Source organism: Rhinolophus ferrumequinum, chromosome 16 (assembly GCF_004115265.2).
Source record: "Rhinolophus ferrumequinum isolate MPI-CBG mRhiFer1 chromosome 16, mRhiFer1_v1.p, whole genome shotgun sequence".
NCBI lineage: Eukaryota > Metazoa > Chordata > Mammalia > Chiroptera > Rhinolophidae > Rhinolophus > Rhinolophus ferrumequinum.
The window spans coordinates 54,137,335-54,158,147 of NC_046299.1; the positions used below are offsets into that span (position 1 = coordinate 54,137,335).

Below are 20,813 nucleotides of genomic sequence, written 5' to 3' on the forward strand. Positions count from 1 at the left end.
CGTCATTTCTGTTTTTGAATCGGCCTGTGAAACCAACTTGCTCACAGCTGAAAAGGATGCTTTGAGTAGAGTCTCAATCTACTAGGATATTATTCTGGCAAACAGGGGCTGCTAAACCCACTGGCATCCTCTGAAGGCCCCAGGGGGAAAGCTGGGTGAGAAAACTCTCCCATTCCAAGATGGCAGCTCTATGTCCTATGAGGCCTCCAGGGGGCGCCAGCTTTGACTGGTTGGGAAGGAAGGAGGAAGGAAGGAGCTTAACTTTAGTCTTGTCAACACATTTGCTCAGGCCCCTCCGATCCAGCATCAGGAAGACTCAGGATGTGAGATCAAGACCAGGAGAATCAGCTCCCAAACCTGTCCCAGGACTGCGGGATAGGCCACAGGTTCTGATTTATCACCTACTTCAAAAACCTTGCCACTCAAAAGCATTGTAGGAAAATACAAGCATAACATTTTCACGTTCAACACTTTGGATGATTTCACTTTGCAGATTTTGCTAGACGGACCAACATGTGTCCCCTGCCTTGAATAGCATCTGGCACTTAGTAGGGGCTCTGGGAACGTTTGCAGGAACGGATGAACAGCTCAGAGGAGACGCCGCTACTGTACAAGTGGATCTGTATCCTTATCTCCTGGTGACTAACACACTTTCCTGCCACCACCCAATAGACTTGTGCTTGCTGCCCACCAAAATGAATGTTAAAGACACCTCCCCACATAGTTGTGCTGACAAGTCCTGTGAAACCAGCCCTGTGTCTGTCAGCTTCGCTCCACATCCAGGGAGAACAGGACATGGGGACCACAGTGAGCGCACTTGACCCTCTTTCCACAAGACTCATCTGTCATCCTGCCAAGGCGTTTCCTATGACATACGAGCCTCCAGTGCACAGCTCCCAGGGAGAGCCTAGCCCTCCCTACGGCCCGTGGCCAGCTTGGGGAGGCCATATGAAGTGAGAATTTCCTGGCCCACTCAATAGTGGTGAGTCAGCCTGGCAGGAGCCAGCTTCAGAAATGACAGGGTCTGAACTGTGTGCACGGAGCAGAAATCATCAGCTGGCTGGACCCAAACCAGGGCCTTCCTGGGATAGTCAGACCCCTCTGAATTGGCCGTGCCCAGAGCTGGCTCATCACTCTGAGATGACGTCTGAGTTTGGTGAGGTCTGAAGGCTGCTCCATCTCTGTTGTAGTGAATGATTTATTCTCCACTCACCAGAGTCTCCACATCAGCCCATTTCCTCCACGACATGGTGACTGGGCTCATGCAACAATAACAAAAATAATAATAGCTAATGCTCTTATTCATGTACCAACCACGAAAGAGGCACTGTTCTAAACGTTTCACATTCATTGACACATCAAATGCTCAAAACAACATGAAGAGGCAGGGACTATTATTATACCCATTGAACAGATGCAGAAACTGAGGCACCGAAAGCAACCAGCCAGGGTAAAACCCTAGAGAGTGGTGGAACTGGGACTCAGCAGAACGACTGGAGACGCTGGGTTTCTAACCGCCCTACTGCACCACATACAGCACATGTTCCAAGGGTCACAGCATCCCAAGGATGCACGTTCCAGGGAGAGAGGAAAAGCAGGAGCTGGAGATTTGGGGATATTAAGTGCACCACCTGTTCTCCTTGTCAGTTCCAATCAAAAGATAAAGGGACACAAGGAGCCAGGTAGAGATCAAAAGAGAGTAGGAGTCCCAGTTCAGATAGGGCTGGATCAGCAGAGGGGCAGGGCTCCTATCTCCCAACCCTAACAGAGAAGCTGAAACAGAGAACTGAGGCAGGGTGACTGGTAAGGGAAGGTCGGCCTTGCCTGCTTAGGGCACAGACACCAAAGTGCCCTCCTTTATGTATTAGGTCCCCAATGACTGGGTGCCACATTCACTTCTGGGTTCTGGGGAATACCAATAATGATATACGGATTGGACAGATGGATGAAGAGACAGATGGATGAAGTGGAAGGACAAAGCAGGCACCCACTTCCCACCACCCCCTACCCCAAAAACCCAGAGAAGGGAGGCCACATGAGGCTCTTCCTTTCTCGAGAGCTGTCGGAGGATTGATTTCTGAAACTCTCCTTCATTTTCACAGGGGAGGTTAGAGAAGACAGCACACCAGCTAGTAAAATTAACAGGTGCGCTTTCCAGAATGCTCTGGAGAGGCCTACACACAGAGCACAAGGCCTGCAGGCCAGCAACACAGACCAGTAGCCCGTGCGGCTGCGGTGCGTGGTCTGCAGGCCTGACCCCAGGGTGGCAGGGACTAGACTCCAGGCTGCCAGGTGGGGCCGGAGGTGTGCTGACTGCAGCGGTGCAGGCAGTACAGGGGGAGACTTCGGGAGTGACCCTGCTACAGAATTCCCACACATTCCACTGACTGTGGGAAGGGGAAACCTTACGCTGAGCCACCTCAGAACCTGCTGTGGACATGGGGGCCCACCTAGCTCTGGCCTCTGTTTTCCCATCTCTACTGCATCATTTAGTTGAGGTTGTGGAGGTATATGTAGCATATCTCTATGAAAAGGGGACAGACGGTACAGCTTAGCTTCGCCATTACCTTGGGCCATGAGGAATTGTGGAGCAGTCACACTGGCCACTTAGGAATATCGACAAGCATACAGCGGAAGGAAAACATGCTGATTTAATTTCGGGGGGTGGCAAACTTCTGTAGGGCCAGAAAATAACTATTTTAGGCTGGTGGATATTGCAGACTCTATGGATGTTACTCAATTCTGCTTTTGTAGCGTGGCAGCCATAGAAATATGTAAACAAGTGCGCATGGCTGCATCCCAATAGAATTCTGTTTATGAACACTGAAATTTGAATCGCATGTAATTTTCACATGGCACAAAATAGTCTTCTTTTGATTCTTTTAAAAACCATTTGAAAATGTAAAAACCATCCTCAGCCTGTGGGCCGTACGAAACAGGCCGTCAGCCGGATTCCGCCCACGGGCTACAGTTTGCCGATCCCTGCACTAGCTAGGTTTCCCAGAGCGTGTCTTTGTGATGCCCATGGGTGTTTCATGGATCAAGGGTTCCATGGTGAAATAGGAATGAGAAATGCTGGGCAAACCAAATTCTTTCTGTTTCCTTACTGTAGGACTTCTTCAAGACTTACATGCTGATAAGCACTGGCAATCCCAGAAAGGGGATAAGAAATGAAGTCTGTCCAACTTCTGGGGAATCACTTTTATCCTGGAGCATCTCCTGGTTCTACCACGTGGTTTCCCTGAAAATAAGACCTAGCCAGACAATCAGCTCTAATGCATCTTTTGGAGCAAAAATTAATATAAGACCCCATCTTTTATGTTATATTCTATTATATTATATCATACCCAGTATCATATTATATTATATTATATTATATATTATATTACATTATATTATATTATATATTATACCTGGTCTCATAGTAAAATAAAACCAGGTCTTACATTAATTTTTGCTCCAAAAGACGCATTAGAACTGATTGTCTGGCTAGGTCTTATTTTGGGAGAAACAGTGGTTTTCTATAGAATCTAATTAAAACAATGGGGACAAAGTCTGACCAACAGTCAGTACCAGTGCCACCCAATGTGATCCTGCCTCTCTTTTACTCTCTCCGGTGACAGGCAGCTCACTACCTATCGTGAGTGCCAGCTGGATTCAGTGACTTCTCTGACACATGTTGTCCCACCCATGATGCCGGGTCACAGGTAACAAATTTAGTGCATCTTTCATCAGAAAACGACAAAATTTCATGTTTAATAAAAAGAAACTATTCCTTCTCTGATTTATGCTTTACACCCAAAAAATAAACTATTTATACACAGGATAAAATAAAGAGCCATTATTAAGTCCCGCAGGGGAATTACTGCGTGATTCTTTAAAAGAAGCTTCACTTAGGGAAGTAAAAAACTCAAACAAAATCCAATTTACTCCCAATTGCACAGAAAGCAGGGTCTACCTGTTCACTATGGGACCATTCTTAGTAAAAACACAAGCCCATGAAACTTCTGGTTGTTCTGCTACATAGGGCACTTGTAAGTGATATAAAAATTTTATGTAGGTTTGCCTAAAATGTAAAAAAGAAAAGAAAAAAAAGGAAAAAGGAGAGGAGAGGAGCATGGATGAGAGGAAGAGAGGGGAATATAGAAATGTGAGCTGTGTGTGAATTTGCCACCAGGCACCAATGAAGAAGAAAAGTAGAGGGCGCTGATGAGGAATTTCACCAGCACCATGAGCCACCTAAAAGGAGAAATGACAGCAATGAAAGTCACATATTTGACTAAGCATATGCCTGTGTGCACCTCCATTTTGTTCAACTGCTCCAATTTCATGGGCAAACAGCACAGCAGTGAGCACATCTATTTAACTCTATTAAACCAATAGAATTATTTCTATTTGAAAGGCATATTTGATGTGTATTTTCTTTTGGGCCCTCGGAGATAAGGATAGAATGGTCTAAGCTATGTATAGACGTTAATGTGAAATGCCACACATGCGATATATTTAGGAAGATAAAGGGAAAGACTGGCAGTTTTTATTCTCCTTACTTCAGCGAATCATGCCCCAGACAGTAAAGCAAGTAGCATATATTCTCGGTTCATGAATTAGATGTGTATGCATCCTGGAGCAATATTCAAATGTAGCACAGTACCATGAGAATACGGGGAAAATAATCAAAAGAATAATTCTAAAGGCTCTATCTTTGCTCAAGTTGCTGACAGCTGTATTAGCAGAACCAGTCTTTGAAGGAAAGCACAAAACACTGAATCTATACATGGTTTGAGGTACTAGATACTGCTTACACCTTGAGGTGAAGTCATGCTTGGGCAGAAGTCATAGTTTCCCTAAGGAAAGAGTCACTCTGAGATCAATGTGGAAATTAATATGAATATTCAGAAACGAGGCACTAACATCGGTGGTATGAATGTATATGTGCCTGTATTTATTCATGTGTCTGTGTCCACAACAATCCTCATTACAAATGGGTTCCCTGACCTATCACTCTTATGCTAAATTATCTGAGGAAATCCCTTCCTAAGGAATTTCTTTCAATTTCTGACTTTCAATTTATTTATAAAATGAGGAGATGAACTAGAGCAAAAGTCAGCAAGCTACGGCCCATGAAACAAATCTGGCCTACCACCTCTTTTTGTCAATAAAGTTTTATTGGAACAGAGTCACGCCCATGGATTATCTGTGGCTGCTTTCGAACTACAAAGGCAGAGTTGAGTAGTTTTGTCAGAGTCCCTGTGGTCTGCGAAGGCTAAAAATATTTAAAGAAATATTTAATGTCCCTTTAAAGGAAAATTTACCAACCTTGTACTAGATGATCACTAACATTGAGTTTGGCTTAGGATTCCACAAAGTACAACTAAATGATGCAAAAGCCGATTCTGAGTTTCTTGCCTTCTTTATTTATACACTGCTCACAAAACTACATGAAGCACATCACCGCATACATGTAAAGTTCAAAGAGAAGAGTGAGGAAATTAGGCCAAAGGGAAAATGAGAGGAAACAGCGATGAAGCCAAAGGCACGTGAATACTAAAATGCAAACCTGAGATGCTGTGTATTCTCAATGGGCCACCAACTTAGCTCCAAGCAGCCATGAAAAAAGAGAGTCATGATCCCGCTCCCAATTTGGAGTGTTGAGTAGAGGTTCACCAGGCGGACCACAGCAAAGCTGGAACAAAGAACCACTCATCCCGAGTCTGTGTACTGAGCAGATAAGGTGAGATGTAGCCAGCAAAGTCCTCAACAATGCCTACACAGCGGGGACGTGTCCTGATGACATACACGGATATGGCTACATGAAAATATCCCACTGTGGAATTTATCAGCAATTCTTCCACTATGTTCCAAAATTTTGAAATAATCATGTGCCACGTTTATAATCAGAAAATAAATATTTTTCATTTAAAAAAAAAGATAAAGGAAGCAGGAACCCTTGACAGTCTGCTGTTCACTTTGATGTGGAATCCCTCAGCCACGTGCTCCAAGAGAAGGCTCTGTCCAGTCTTGCATTTTTTATGAAGCTAAAGCCTGAGTGCTGGGTGAGAGGCAAGGCAAACACAGGCTATTCTGAGACCTGGTCACGGAATTTTTATCACAATTTTTATGAGGCTACAGGTGTTCTCTATAAAAAGCACTGGGAATGGTGACTATCCTCTGTCATTTCTTACATTGAGCCCTACAACTGTATATCCAGTTTATCATGACCAGTTATTCACACCTGGATCTCTGTTGCTACCTGCTTTACGGCCAGTGCCTAGAAGAGTGCCCGGGGGAGGTAAGAAGTAAGTACTTAGAGAATGAATGATGTGCTCCTCTGAGAGATCCTGGAAAAAAGGGGAGTCTACAGATATGCTGACGTTGTCTTGGCGAATCCTTTCCCAGATGGGTCTTACCCACAATGCCCCAGCTTTGAGACTCTCACTGGTGACAATGAAACAGGTGAAAAAGGGTCCCAGATGTGGAGGCTATGCTCCTGAGCCATGCATCAAGGAAAACAAATTAAAAATTGAAAAGGGAAACTGAACAGCCGAGTGTCTAGTCTTGCTTTAGTCCCATTGTTGGGAGGATAAACATTTGGACAGCTCCAGACAACACAGCTTTGGGTTCTGAACAGGCAGATCCGCTTTCTCTTGTGCACGGAGACTTCCATGTGAAATCTGTGCCTTGCTCAGAGCAAGGACATGCCTTCTCCTGAGGGAGAGAGGCCTGTTCTGGAACTCTGAGATGCCTGCTCTCTGTGCAGTGCGACCTGCTCTGCTCTGAGCGCACCAGAGTGGCACAGGCAGGATTTTCTCCAAGGAAAGCTTCAGAGAGCAGCTGGCATTCTGGGCAGTGCGAGGCAAGGAGGCCTAGGCAGAGTGTTCTTGTCCACACAAATGTTAAGAGAATCAGGCCAAGTAGCCATAGGACCTAACTGGCTCAGACCTAATGGTAAAGTCAAAATGTCACAGCCAAAGCGACAGCTGGCAGTGGCTTAGAATAGAAGAAGCTTTATCTTCCACTGGGAAGTAATGACACAGAAAGAGCACTAGACAGGCAGTCCAGAGGCCGTTGGGTACTAGCCTGGCTCTGTCACTTGCAACTCCATATTCTTAGGCAAGTCATTGCCCTTCCTGTGCCTTGGTTTTTTCAGCTATAAAATGGAAATGAATGCATTGATAAGACTGGCTTGCTTCCTTCCTTGTAACGAACCCCTACAACGCAACAGCAAAATGGACAATACAAACAAATACACATACATGGTCCTTACCCTTCAACCTGGTCATATAGAGTCTAGCAGAGTGCCTGCCTGGCTCACAAGAGGCTCTTGATAACGTTACTGTCAGCGGTCGTATCAAGGTGGATGCTAGGTACACCTGGCCTGGGATTCCACTTCCACAATGTCACCCACACCCACCCACCTACCTGCCTCCACTGCTGGGTGTCAGTTCAGGCCTGGCCTCACCAGGTCCACTGCAGCCATTGCCTGGCATCCTGTCACCGGTGCCGGGAGCTCACTATCCGAACTGACCCCAGCACCTCGGAGCACCCGCCCCACCAATTTGGCCTCCACTTCTCCACCAGCTCTCCCTGTACACCCACCAATCATGACACCCTTCCCTCAAAATCTCATTTTCTACAAAAGTCAGCCCAAATTCTTTTGCTTGACACTTGAAGAGCGGACCAGCCCACCTTCCCAGTCTTACTTCCTGTCGGGCACCTTTGTGTTCGCAGCCTGGGCCTCCTTCCATCAGTGCCGTGCCCCTTCTCTGCTCCCGCTGCTCCTCACTCTGGAAGGACTTCCTCACTCACATTTCAAAGCTCAACTCAAATGCTCTGCATTTTATTAGGTATTCTCGGCTTCTGGCCCACTAAGTGGCCCCTTTCTTGTTTTCAAGCTTGGGTATGTTTTTATTTTTTATGTCGTCTCTATCATCAAGCACGTGTTCCGTTCATCTTAAAATAGAAGTTTCAGCTCAAAGGCTTTCTTCCCTGCAACCGCTTTCTTGATGCCCCCCAACTTCTCCATACTCAGCCTCCCCACCCCAACACACACTCATGTAATGCTTGTACTCATAGTATCTCTCCTCCAGACATTCCTTTAATAACTTCCGTCCGTGGTACAATGAAATCAGGATCACTCCTTGCTGTCTGCAGGGCTGAAAAGAACACCTGGCCCAGAGTTGATGCTCAGTAACTCTTGGCTGATGCTCATGAAAATAATTAAAACTGTCTACAATGGCCACATGGAGCTACAGGACTGGCACATCTGTGCAACTAAACTGTCTGCTGTCCCTCATCCATCACTGCCATATGGATAGAACGCACTGCCTCCATTCCATCCCATGTGAATGCCCAGACATAGAATTCAACCTCTTTATGTTTCCCACTCATATACGAGCATAAAAGAGCAATAGAGACTTTACCGAAGACTCAGGGCGATGGCAGGGGCTGGAGGACACAAGGGTGGTGCTTACACAGCACAGCCCACAGCAAGCCACCTTCAATTCGTCATTAGACACCCAGGACTGCCCGATTTTTCCTGGGTCCCGCCAACCCAGGCCATCCCCTCTCTGTCTTCCTCCATGCAGCAACTAGCCTCACCAGTTTCTCCACTTCCTCCAAAATTCCAACTTTAAATTTCTCCCCTTTCAATTTTGCTATCAACTGACATGAGCTACGGCTTCATATACACCCGTCAGAAGGCTTCGCTCGTGATGGGTCCCTCAGGTAACAGAACCCTATCTGCCTTAAAGGCTGTTTGGCCACCACCTTTGTGACTCAAGCACGGCATTCAGTGTCTTACTCCTTCCTTCAAGCTGTTCGTAAGGGATTTATTCCAAACATAAAGTAGAGTTCTTCCCAAAAAAGATTCTGATGGGAGACATTTTCACCACCTCCCTACATATGTCTACATTTACCTCCTCACTGCGTTTTGCTATGAAATGTCGAGGGTGATGCCATCTATTTTCCAGCACGTCTACCTGATCTTTGATCCACCCAGCCATCACAATATCCCCATTCATTCTATCTGTGAGCCATGACTCTTGACCAAGCCCAGCTTCATACACAGAAAGGGCAGCCCATACAAAACAGCTTCCAGAAGCACAGGAAGAAATTATTTGGAATGTAACATCCTTCTCAGGGAAACCGCTGACCCAAAGCAGACCCAAGAAAGCCGGTGGGCACGGGTACCCCAGAGAAGGGCCCACATATGGCAGGAGCGTGACCTGACCAGAGTGTCCAACTTGTGCCTGTTTGCCAGGACTTTCTCCCTTTGCACTGCAAGACCCATGTTCTAGTTACCCCTCAGTCCCGGGCAAACTGGCATGGTTGGTCACTATAGGCTTGTCCCACCCATGACCTTTGCCAAGAACCAGGAGATCATGAAGCCAGTGAGTGAAGCCAAGTTCCACATAAGCAGATCGGAGAGAAAGCAGGAAATGCACAGAGAAGGAGCAGGATGAGCCCTGGCTGCAGTTGGGCCTAGGAGAAATAAGGTCGCACGAGCAATGCTCCAAGCACAGGGCCAGACAGCCTCAGAGCGGCTGCCAGTGAGTTTCACCAGCATGACGGAGCATATCCCCCGTGGGCAGGATCCACATTACACAGGGCTGGAGATCAGAAACCACCCAAAAGGCACTCCCTGCTTAGTGGCCAGAGGACAACAGCAACATCCCCAGAAGGGCAACACACACATACACATGCACACACGCACACACACACACACGCACACACACACATGCACACACAGACATGCACACACGCACACACACACACATGCACACACGCACACACACACACACACACACACACATGCACACAACTCCCTGGGTCTCTGCCCCAGCAGACCCTCTGTGCCCCGGACACTGGTGCACTCTGCAAATCCCTCCATAAACCACTGGCTTAGATGTGCACGAACCCAGCCTCTTCTCCATGACTATACGTAAGCACCCCCTGTTCACCCTTCCTCCCAATAGTCAGTGGCCTGGAGAAGACCCCACGAAACATCACATCCCTATAAACAAAGCAATGATGGATGAGGAAGAAGGCCTCCTCGTGTGAGGAGGGAATTGGGGACTCACCAGGACTCTGCCGGTCAGTGTCTGGGCAGATATCATCACCCCAGCCCAGTCCTTCACAGAGGTCATCCAGCCGACCTCGGCTGCCACTGCCTCCTCTTTTTCGTCCACTGGCTTGAGAGTGCCATCCGCCTGGCTTGAGCCATTGTTAATCTTCTGGGCCTCCTGTCAACAGAGAGAACAAGGGTTGAGACATAGGGAACAACTGGATTTTAAAAACGCAACCTATCCAAGAGAATCAAAGCTGGAAGGGTCCTCCTCTAAGGTGAGAACTGGCATGAAGGTACAGGGGTAGGGCAGAAAGGATGGATTATGGCTTTGCTCGCTTTTTTAAATCTTTTAAAAAAATAATCTTTTCTTTATTTCCCTTTCAAATATCTTTGTGAAAGGAAGAAAAATGAGACTATTCTCTTCCTGTTTTAAAGCAACAAAGCTCAGGAGGAAAAGCATCCTGTCTGAGGTCTCTGCCTCACAGGAGTGCCCGATCTTTCCTTAAAGAAAACTACCATCTCCTCATCTCCATCTGTGTGGTTCAAAAGGGACTGCTAGGCCTGCGCTGGCCCAGGAATGGGGACAGGTCAGTCATATCATTCCATCGCCCTGGCAACAGCGACTGGGCCGGGGGCAGTCACATGCCCCAGATCAACCCAATACAGACCCAAGCGGGGGACTTTGGCTGGAAACAGCGGGAAAGGTAATCCTTCCCTGAGAATGAAGGTACCACAGAGAAAAGGAGGAGAAGTGATGGAACCCTGATATCATCATTTAAACACCTGGATCCAGCTGTGTCTGAAATCCACACCAGATTTTTCAGTTATAGGAGACAATAATAAATTCCCCTGCCTGGCTTCAAATGTGCTCCAGGAAACAAGGTCAACATCATCAGACAACTAGCCCTGCACTGGGCCCTAAATTGCACTCTTTTGCACACAATGCGCCCTCTGCCTGGAACACCCTTCTCCCACAAAGGGTCACAGCTTGCCCCCTCACCTCCCTCAAGTCCTTGCTCACCTCCCTCAAGTCCTTGCTCAAATATCACCGTTTCAAATGAGGTCTTCTCTGGCTACCCTTTTAAAATCGCAGGCCTGCCTTCCGACAGCACCGCCTTTCTGCTTTATTTTTCTCCATAGCACTTAAAACCTCTAATACGCCCTGTAATCCACTTACGTACTTCATTTACTATCTGTTTTCCCCAACTGCTGTATGTCCCAGTGCCTAAAAGGGCACCTGGCATACAGCTGGCTCGATTAATATGAATGAATGAATGAATGAATGAATGAATGAATGAATGGATGAATGGATGAAAAGGGCTATGCGTATCAGCCCCTCACGGACTACGGAACCTGAGCTTAGGGTTGCTAAATAAAATACAGGACATCCAGAGAAATTTAAACTTCAGATAAACAACAAATGATTTTTTAGTATAAGTGTGCCCCCAAATATTATACGAGACATACTTATACTAAAAACGTACTCATTATTTATCTAAAATTTAAATTTCACTGAGCCCCTTACTCAATTACTCACTGAGATTATTTTTTGCAGATACAGATGTTTTAAAAGATGCCAGCAAAATTATGTTCATCATTTAAAATGCTAGAATTAATTTCCAAAGCAAACTGACCTTGGAGATCATTGTGGATTGGAGTGAGGGGTAAAAAACAAAGGGGGCGGCAGTGAAAATCTTTGTCTGCAGTGAGTGGGGGTGGAGCGGAGTGAGGGAAGGAGAGCTGGGAGGCGCCGAATGAGTCCTCCTCTATGGGCCTTGAAGTGGACAGGAAGCTGCTCCTGAGACCTGGTTCTCTCCCCACCGCCACCCCTGGCTGGTGAGGCTCGCTGGGAAACAGTGTCAGAAACACCAAATGCAACACCAAGTGCTCATGTTTTATTTCCAAATGTGTTGGGCCCCCATGGAGCTAGCACAGTCCAAGAGGAGGCCAGGGGCAGGGGATGAGGCACAAGGTGGGTATTTTGGGGGCCACCTGCTGACATGTGTGGAGCCCGCTGCCCAACCCACCTAAGGTCAGTCTCAGTGGCCTGGTAGGACCCTGAGTCTCAGACATGTGGAGACTGCACAGATGGGTGTCCTGGCAGGAAAGGAGACCCTGATCCAGGGGCAGCCTTAGTAACTGAAGGTGAAGATTCAGCTCTCCCATCCCTGGAAGACCTCCCCTGCACGATGGGGCAATACTGCCAGCCCATCGGCATTGTGGGTATTAAACCACGCCCGACGGCACATAACACACATTCCATTAATTAGTCCCACAGCCCCCCGCTTCTTCTCCAGCCACTAACACCCTAGCAGTGGTTCAAATTGGAGAGGGCTCGGTACCACAGGATGCTGGACCCCACCCCCACCCCCAGCTGCATGTCTAACAGGTTCCCAGGTGATGCTGATGCTGGTCTGGGAACCCCACTTTGAGAACCACTGCTCCTAATCATCCTGGCGTGGCTTGCTCATCCCTGCCCTGATCTGAAACGAGACACAGGTATTAACACCCCGCCCTTTCCCAGCCTCTCCCTTTCCCCGGGCACAGGACCACCTCCTTCTTTCAGAACAGAGAACACGCGGTGGACAGGGAAGAGATGGGGCGGGAGAAGGCTCTCAAATCAGAGGCTCTCGTGTTTCCTTTTGGGCAGTGCCTCCCAGCAACATTTCTGAACGGGTCCAGGGCCATGGTGGGGGGCAAGGTGGGGGCTGGAGGGCTAGCTCTCTGCTCCTCAACCTTGGGGGCTCAGGTTCCCAGCCCTACCTGGGCGAACCCTGGAGGAGGGAGTCAGTGGGCACGAAAAGGGCTGGGAGACAGGAAGTCCTCTCCAGTCACAGTGGTTTCAATGCATCAATAATTCACAGCACAAGCGGGATATGGCAGATAATGCTCTCTTGCCTGCCCTCTTACCTATTGTTTTACAAGGCATTCATTATTTTAATTACCTTATGATAGGCAAGAAAAAACACAGACGAAAGAGAGATAATGTCCTTATTATTATTTGCTTACAAGAGACGTTGTGAGCTTAATTACACGCGAGGGAGGGAGGACTGGAGGGAGTGGCAGGGAGAAGGAAGAGGCCGGAGCTCTAACAAAGCCTGACGCCAGCAGGCCCGGTTAGCACTCCCTGGCCTGGACGGAAGGGCCCTCCCCATCTCTGACCTCACTCTGGCCAAAGCATCTCTCATCTAGAGCAGGGATTATAGCCCTATGCTCCAGAGACAAGGGGGTAGAGGCCCAGAGAGGTTATGTAGCCTTGCTGGGGACACACAGGGAGAAGGAGTGGTAAGGGGCAGAGCCCACATAATAGTGATTGGCCTCTATTTATCAAGCCAGGACTGGCTGTCAGAAACTACAAATTAGGTGCTCTCTACGCATGATCTTGCTTAGAGCTTATAATAAATCCAACAGGCAGATGGAATTGTCCCCATTTCACAGACAGGGCAACTGAGAGCAACTGAGAGCCTGGGCTAGAGGCAGAGAGCCCATTTGGACTTATGTCTGTTCCAGTCATAAGCTGACTACCGTAGGCACGTTAACTCCCAAGCCTGGGCCTCCTCCATGTAAAATGGGGACAGGCATATATTAACGGGGAAGCTTATGTCAGATAAGCAATGCATAGCACTGTCACGGTGCTTGGCACGGGGCAGTTATAGCTGCTGAGATGCAGCACTTATTGATGGCACTGTTTGCCTCTAAGGTTAAATGAGTGTAGGTTCTAATGGCTACAATCCTTTGACCAGGCAATGGGCCTCTGGGAAGCAAGATGCCCCGACTTCCGGAATGTTCCAGCAGATGCTGTGTGGGGCAGATTCCCACACAAAGTGAGCCCTGGACCGAGTGACTCTAAGCTCCATTACATGAGGGCCAGAGAGAGGCTCCTCCTGAGTCCCAGGACACTGCTCTCTCTCCTATATCCCACAGGATGCTGTCTATGGGCGGACAGTGCCTTGTCCTAATGGGGACAGGCATATATTAACGGGGAAGCTTATGTGAGATAAGCAATGCATAGCACTGTCCCCTAAATAGCAAAGTGGTGGTCCATCCATCCCCAAACTTCTACTTCCCGTTGCAGAGAAATGGGGCTACGTGGGGGAAAGGAACATGGGAGAGGGGGGAAGGAGACTGGGCAGGGTGGGGTGCCTATCCTGGACTGTGGAGGTCCTGCTGTAGCCACCGCAGGAAAGGGGTTCCATCTTGCTTTGGAGGCTACTCCTCCCTCCAGCCGTGCCCTCTCTCCCCACCAGAGTCGTGTAAAACAAGCCACAACTGCCTCCTGGGGACAACAGAGGACAACGTCTCATCTCAGTGCCCACACCAGAGGGTGAGGAGGGCTGCAGGGCGTGGCTGCAGGTACAGGAGGTTGGGAGACACGGGAGAGCAAAGCGGCTGGCAGTTCCCTCCCACTGCCTGCCCACGTGGGCCTCCTCTCTCGCGGCTGGGCCCAGGCACACGGTCTCATTCTGTTTTTCCTTCTCTACATTCTTTTTAGCGGCATTCACCTCAGTGACCTCCTACTGACACGGCCATAGCAGGCCTCGCCACTCCTCTGCCTCCTGTGGCCAAGGGGCCAACTGGACCACACTTGTCCAGTACTAACCATACAGAGCACATATCTGTTGGATTTGGGACATTTCCCTTAAAACACCAGGTCAAAGACCAAAGCCTGAGAAGGGACCTCAGCAACCCCTTCAGACACCAACACCCCTCACTACACAGATGAGAACCCTGAGGGCTGGGGGCAGGCACATGACTGGTGCCAACCAGCCCAGCCAGGTAACCCCCAAGCCAAGACATAAGCCGCCAGCTGGCTCTGTTTCCCTTCTCTCTCGTTGCCTCCCCAACAGGATGCTTCTTCCAAATCTCTCCAAGGGAACCCAACACGCACAAGCGGCTCCCTCTGCTGTGTGAGCCTGCAACCTGATGTCCGGGCATTCCTAGGACTGACAGAAGCCTCCACGTGGCCTGGTCCTGGGTTTGGGTGTGGGGGCCATGGCAGGGAGCAAACTTTCTTGTCTTCAAAGGGCTAGAGAAACCGAGCAGTGGGAGTGGCTCTGGCCCAGCACCAGAGGGCAAGCCGGTTCTAACCCCAGGACTCCACAGACTCCCAAACCTCAGATCCAGGCCGTGTGTTTGTCTCTATCTTTCCCGGACAAGTCATTTCATTTCTCAAAGCCTTTTCTGTGATGAGTGTGGCCTTAGAATCTGGTAAGGTAGAGCCCAGCACTTTTGGAAACTACCCACTTCCTAATGGGGGCATTGCTGTCCTCTGGCTCTGAGCAGGAAGCAGTGCTGCTCTGGAGAAAGGGGTCCCGGACCCCAAAGCCAGGCCTCACAAAGCATGTGGCTCAACTCTCAGACCCCCACTCAGCTGCCTCTTGCAGGGCAAGGCCCTGGGTATCTCCCTGGGCCCCCACAAGATGAGGTGCCAAGTGCTGCCAGGTGGCCCACCATGCAGGGCACACCCTCTCTGAGCCACCACCACACCTGCTCCCACCCAGTTGGGCATATACACCCTGGGCACACTCACACCAACATCTGTCCAGCCACGCCAGGTGCCACGGCCACCCTGGGCAACACACCTGCTGGGTGACTGCAGCAGGGACGGGCGACCAGCCCCCAGGAGGACTCCCAAGTTCCCTCACTGCTCCCTGCTGAGCACCCCCAGGTGACAAGTCTGTCTGGGCTTTAAGTACATCTCAATTCTTCGGACATTGACGCCTCACCCTAGATCTGCGAAGTTGCTTAAGCGGTGCTCATTTAGGAGGAAAACTACTCCAAAAATGTAAGTCAGATCATGTCACCGTCGTGCTGACACCTTCCACGGCTTCTCATCCCACTTAGAGGACAAATCACAGACTTCACACAGTCTGACTATGTCCAGCTCCCATCTGTCCAGCTCCTGCCCTCATCCTGTCTCCCACTCACTCACTCACTCCAGCCACATCCACATTCTGGTGCTGCCAGAACGTTCCAGGCGCTCTCCCCTCTCAGGGCGGATTGCTCTGTCTGCTCCCCCTGCCCCCGACAGCCACGTGGCTGCTCCCTCACCTTGCTGGGGTCTTTGACACCTTATTGGTGAGCGCTTCCCTGCCCACCCGACTGGCGAGGACAGCACTGCAGCCTGATCACTCGCCGTCCGTGCCCTACGCCTCCTCAGAGCGTTTACACCACCGTCCGCTAGCCTGCACACTTTAACCATCTCGTAAGCACCATGCGAGAAAGAATTGTCATCCCCCATTCACTGCTGTATCCTCGACACTGGCACATTATGTGCTCAGAGTAAGTACTTGACACATCTTCGTGAAAAGTAAGAAGGAAGAGGGAGGGCGGGCGGGCGGGGAAAAAGAGAGCTGCAGCCCATGGGAAGCCAGTGCTGGACAGACAGAACACCTAGAAGAGACACAATTACTAGTAAGGAGTAACGATAACAGTGCCGTCGGCTACCATTTTTGAGCATCCTCCCAGGAATTCTATGCGGTCGGTACCAAGACACTCATCTGCAGACGAGGGGTTAAGTCGCTGGCCCGGGAAGACAGTCGGAATTTAAACCCAGCTGTCTGACACCAAAGGGAGACAAGTGCCGGTCCGGATGTCCTCCCGGGGACGGACAGCATGAGGAACAAATGGGATGTGTATGGAAGGACGATGGGCTGCTGCAAAGTGCCCATGAAAGGTTTATCACCATCTTGAGCACTCAATTCACCCCACGGAGTCTGGGCACCGCGTGTACCGCAGAGGCCCTTCATCAAGGTCCCCAAATCTTGAGACGGCGGGTAAGTCAAGGACAGAGGAACATGGCTCCTTTCTCAGCCAAGAATCATTACCCGTCATGGAGCAGGACATCGAGTCAGAAACGAACGTGGCCGACTTGACAGGTTGAGAAGCCTCCTGTTACACACTGAGGTTCTCTGCAGAGATGCCGCTGAAAGAGATGCTTTGGCCTCCCTCGGCACAGTCCGCACACCTGGGGGGGGTGGTCCGTAAAGCCTGCCCTCTCAGCCCAGAGGTCCTGAGGGACTGATAGGAACCGCCACCCCCCGAAACAGAGTAGGAGCCAGGAACACTTCCATGCCTGGGAGTCCACGCCTGGACACGCTGCCCAGGGTCTTGGTACCATGGGACACTTCCTGGGTGCTCAACTTTCAGAGGGCTGTGAAGAAAGGAAGGACCCAGGAAATGTCCATCTGCCCTCTGCTTGTGTCTCAGAGGCCCACTTTACCCTCAAACTCCCCTGGTTGACATCAGAAAGCCACTTCTCCTGAGCCTGCATTGACAGATTCTCCTTCTGAGTTATTCCTTCAATCTGCCTGGACTGTCCACCCTCACCCCATCCCTCCACAACCTCCCCCTGCCCCCTCTCATCTGTCAAAACTGCCCCAGCAGCCCAGCATGCAGCTGCCCTCAGCTTAGGACAAAGGAGGAGGAGGCTTTCTCTCCTGTTGGAGGGATGGTGGCAGAGTGATGAGCTCAGGGCTAAAAGTTAAGAAGCCTGTACGCTAGCCCTGGCTCTGCCAGGGGCCGGCTGCGTGGCCTTGGCCAGTCACCTAACCTCTCTGAGCAAAGTGTTCATCTGGGAAACAAGAGGAAGCAGTGCGTTCAACCCACAGCTTTCTGCTCCTTGAATCCCAGCATGTGTGTCCTATGAGGTGTCTTTGGGGGTTACCAAGGGAGGGCAGATGAAGCAAGGCCCCGGCCCCCCTGAAAAATCAAAGCATCTCTGCATTGCGCACTTTCCACCTAGTAAAGGTTCTGTGTGACACTGCCTCTGAGGGAAGTGGTTTCCTGCTGGAAAAAAGTTTCAAATCCACTGAGGAAAAATCCATAGGCCTGTTTTGCTTTTAAAAGATACTTTAGTTCATGGCAATGATTATGACCTTCAGTGGCACAGTTTGGCCTAAAACCCAGGAATGTATGAACTTCAATACCTACAAACCCATGGGACTTCCAGTATCTCCAGGCAGGCCACTGTCCTGGTCCCTCTGCCTTGGGTCTCACTGGACCTAAATGCTGGGGAAGGGTCTTCCAGCCACCTCCACTCCTGCCAAACAGGAAGAGAGCAAATCCCCACCATAAGCCTCTTTCACATCCTGGGCGGATGGCCCAGCAATGGGATTCTCCCAGGTACCAATAATCCTGATATTAGGGATTAGGCCGATTACCTAAAGCGGCTCAAGCAAACAAAGCCTAATGTGGGCACCGGCAGCTGGGATTTTCATGGAAGAGTTCTGGGAAGGGAGAGGAGGGAGGAGGTGGTCACTCTGACACCCAGGAGCAGGGGAAAAGGGGCAGCAGACGAGCTGGCCCCCACCAGGAGCTGGAGGGAGGGGCTGGCACAGGTGATTTCTGCCACTGGAAGTTCCGGTTATCCGACCTCTCTGTATCAGGGCAGAGCCTACCCTGCACTTTACAGTCTCCACCCCCATCTCCTGGGACCCCCATTCACAGGGGGCAACCATGTTTGTGCCAGATGAACTCCTCCAGCAGCTACCATGTTTGCTAACTACACGATACACCCCTAGGAAAGGGGCACCGTGTCCACAGATCCCAGCCACAGGAGCTGGAAACGAAGCTCAGACAGCAATTTGCTCTGGGATGTTGGAAAACCATCGGCGTTTACTGGGTCTCATAAGATACTTCATCATCACAGGCTTCTTAAGATTCTCACTGCGAGGCGTGCCCTGAGCTGTGTGTGAACAACGTAGGTCTTTGTGAAAGAAAAAAGGTGACAGCAGAAAAAGGCGAGGCGACCTTTTAACAAGTTGCTTACCATCTTTGTGCCTCAGGGTCCCTTGTCTCAAATTCAAAGGGGCTGCATGAACGCTCCCCAGGGTTCTGTCTGGTCTAACCTTGAGGTCTGATTGTAAATCCCTCACTTACACTTGTCGCAGTGTGAAATGCTGGGGGAGGATGGGTCCTTTGGGCTCTTCTCAGGGCCGCTCTAGGCTGCTCATCAGTCTCCTGTGGACCGAGGCCATCGGCTGTCCTCAGGAAATTCTTAACTCCCTCTGGCATCTACAGGCCACGTTCTCTACCTGGTGGTTTTACACCATCTTTTAATCCTCACAACAAGCCTGCAAGGAAGGACTGTTATGAGGCCCAGAGAGGTTGGATAATTTCTAAGATCAGTCATCTTGTAAGTGGCAGAGCTGAAATTTAGATCCAATCTATTCTAAGACTAAAAGCCCTATTTTTCTTCTATTTCATGCTGCCTTGCGATAGGCAAAAGAAGAGACGGAATCTCCTTATAAAATGCTGCTTACTACTACCACTGAAACAATCATCTTATACCCTGTGGGCTTCTAAATAACAAAGTTTTGTAGTACAGACATCTAAATCTGGTTATAATCAGCCACATATAGATGGGGAGCTGGAAAAATGGCCTCGGGGAGGGGGTTCCCACCTGGAAATAGAATGACCCATTAGACATAATGTCCCATGGTGAGATGTGTTCTCAAATGGCCATATTTGCTGCTAAAAATTAGTAAGTCTACTCCAAACTTCCAGGACTATTGCATACATCTCAGTCAATACACCGCATTTGCAAAATAATGATCTCCTTCTCCTTCGATTAGCTTAATAAAGTGGGAACACAGAAGTGACTGTCCAGAGTTCACTATCTGGGCCTTAGAGACTTGCATTTGGATTAGCAGAGACCTCAGCTCTGATCCCTCAGCCAGTGACCTGGGCTGGGTCCATGTCAGCCTGCTCACCTGCAGAGACACGGTGCCTTTGCTGCTCGTCACGGGGCAGCCTGACTTGCCCCAGGAGAAGACCTTAGGAACTGCCCAGACAAGAAAACCATCACAGCATTCCATTGGGAAGACAAAAAACACAGCTATTGTCCAGTTGAGGAATAACTTAGTCTCACACCAGGCCAGTCTGAGGCAGGGCCAGAAGTTCAGATGGATTAATAACGGATGACATTTTCTGGATGTTATCTTGGTTAATCCTTTTAACAACATTACAGCAATTTAGGCACTATTATCCCCATTTTGAAGATGAGCAACTGAGGCAGAGGCTCTCTGAAGGTCTATGGTTAGCACGTTGGCCTTACAAATCCCACGGAGGCCCAGTGAGCTCAGTATCAGTCCCTCTTATGGAAACACAATCTAGTGTGACTTCTTGTTTCAAGGAGAACACTTAAACCCCTTCAAATATGGTTTAAAAAAAAAAAAATGAATCTCTGAGTCACAGAGCAGTAGAGGTCAGACCTAAGAGGGACCTTAGAACCTGTGCGGTCAGATTCCCTTCCTTCAGAAAGGAAGAGCCTCGGGTCAAAGAAGGGTAGAAATGCAGCTTGTTCGTACACGACACTGCAGAGCTCTAGGAGGCCGAGAGATGGCGCGAGAAGAATGGGAGAAAAGCGCTGGGACACCTCCCCCCCCAGTGGGACTCCTGGCCTCCCGTTTTAGCAGCTGTGCAACCTGGAGCAAGTCACTCCCCTCCATGCTAGCCTCAGTTTCCTCATTGGAAAAGTAGGCTTACAAATACCTTCCTCCAAGAGTATCCGTAAGTATCAACCATGATGATGAATGCAAAGCACACAGAGAGGGCTCAATAAATGGCAGTGAGTACTAGTTAGGTGCCAGACTACGCCCTTGTATGACCTCAACAACCTGCCCAAGGCTCCACCGCTAATAGAGAGCCGCGCAGGGCATGAATCTGTATTTTCCAGACATCAAGCTTAATCTCTGTCCACTGCACCAACATGGAGGCCTCATTTGGTTTCCGGTCAAAGCAGACT

General features: G+C 49.5%; 1 protein-coding gene across 29 annotated transcripts in view; it reads right to left on the bottom strand.

Annotated features, from left to right (window-relative positions):
- The window catches only part of KCNMA1 (potassium calcium-activated channel subfamily M alpha 1), a 708,733-nt gene that overhangs the window by 491,701 nt on the left and 196,219 nt on the right, over nucleotides 1-20,813 (bottom strand). For all 29 annotated transcript variants that reach the window (XR_004425296.1, XM_033130127.1, XM_033130157.1 and 26 more), the window contains exon 2: nucleotides 10,080-10,241. Coding sequence is in view for 28 of the 29 variants with exons in the window: in XM_033130127.1 (XP_032986018.1) it covers nucleotides 10,080-10,241 (162 nt within the window). In the remaining variant the exon portion in view is untranslated. The remainder of the gene's footprint in view (nucleotides 1-10,079; nucleotides 10,242-20,813) is intronic.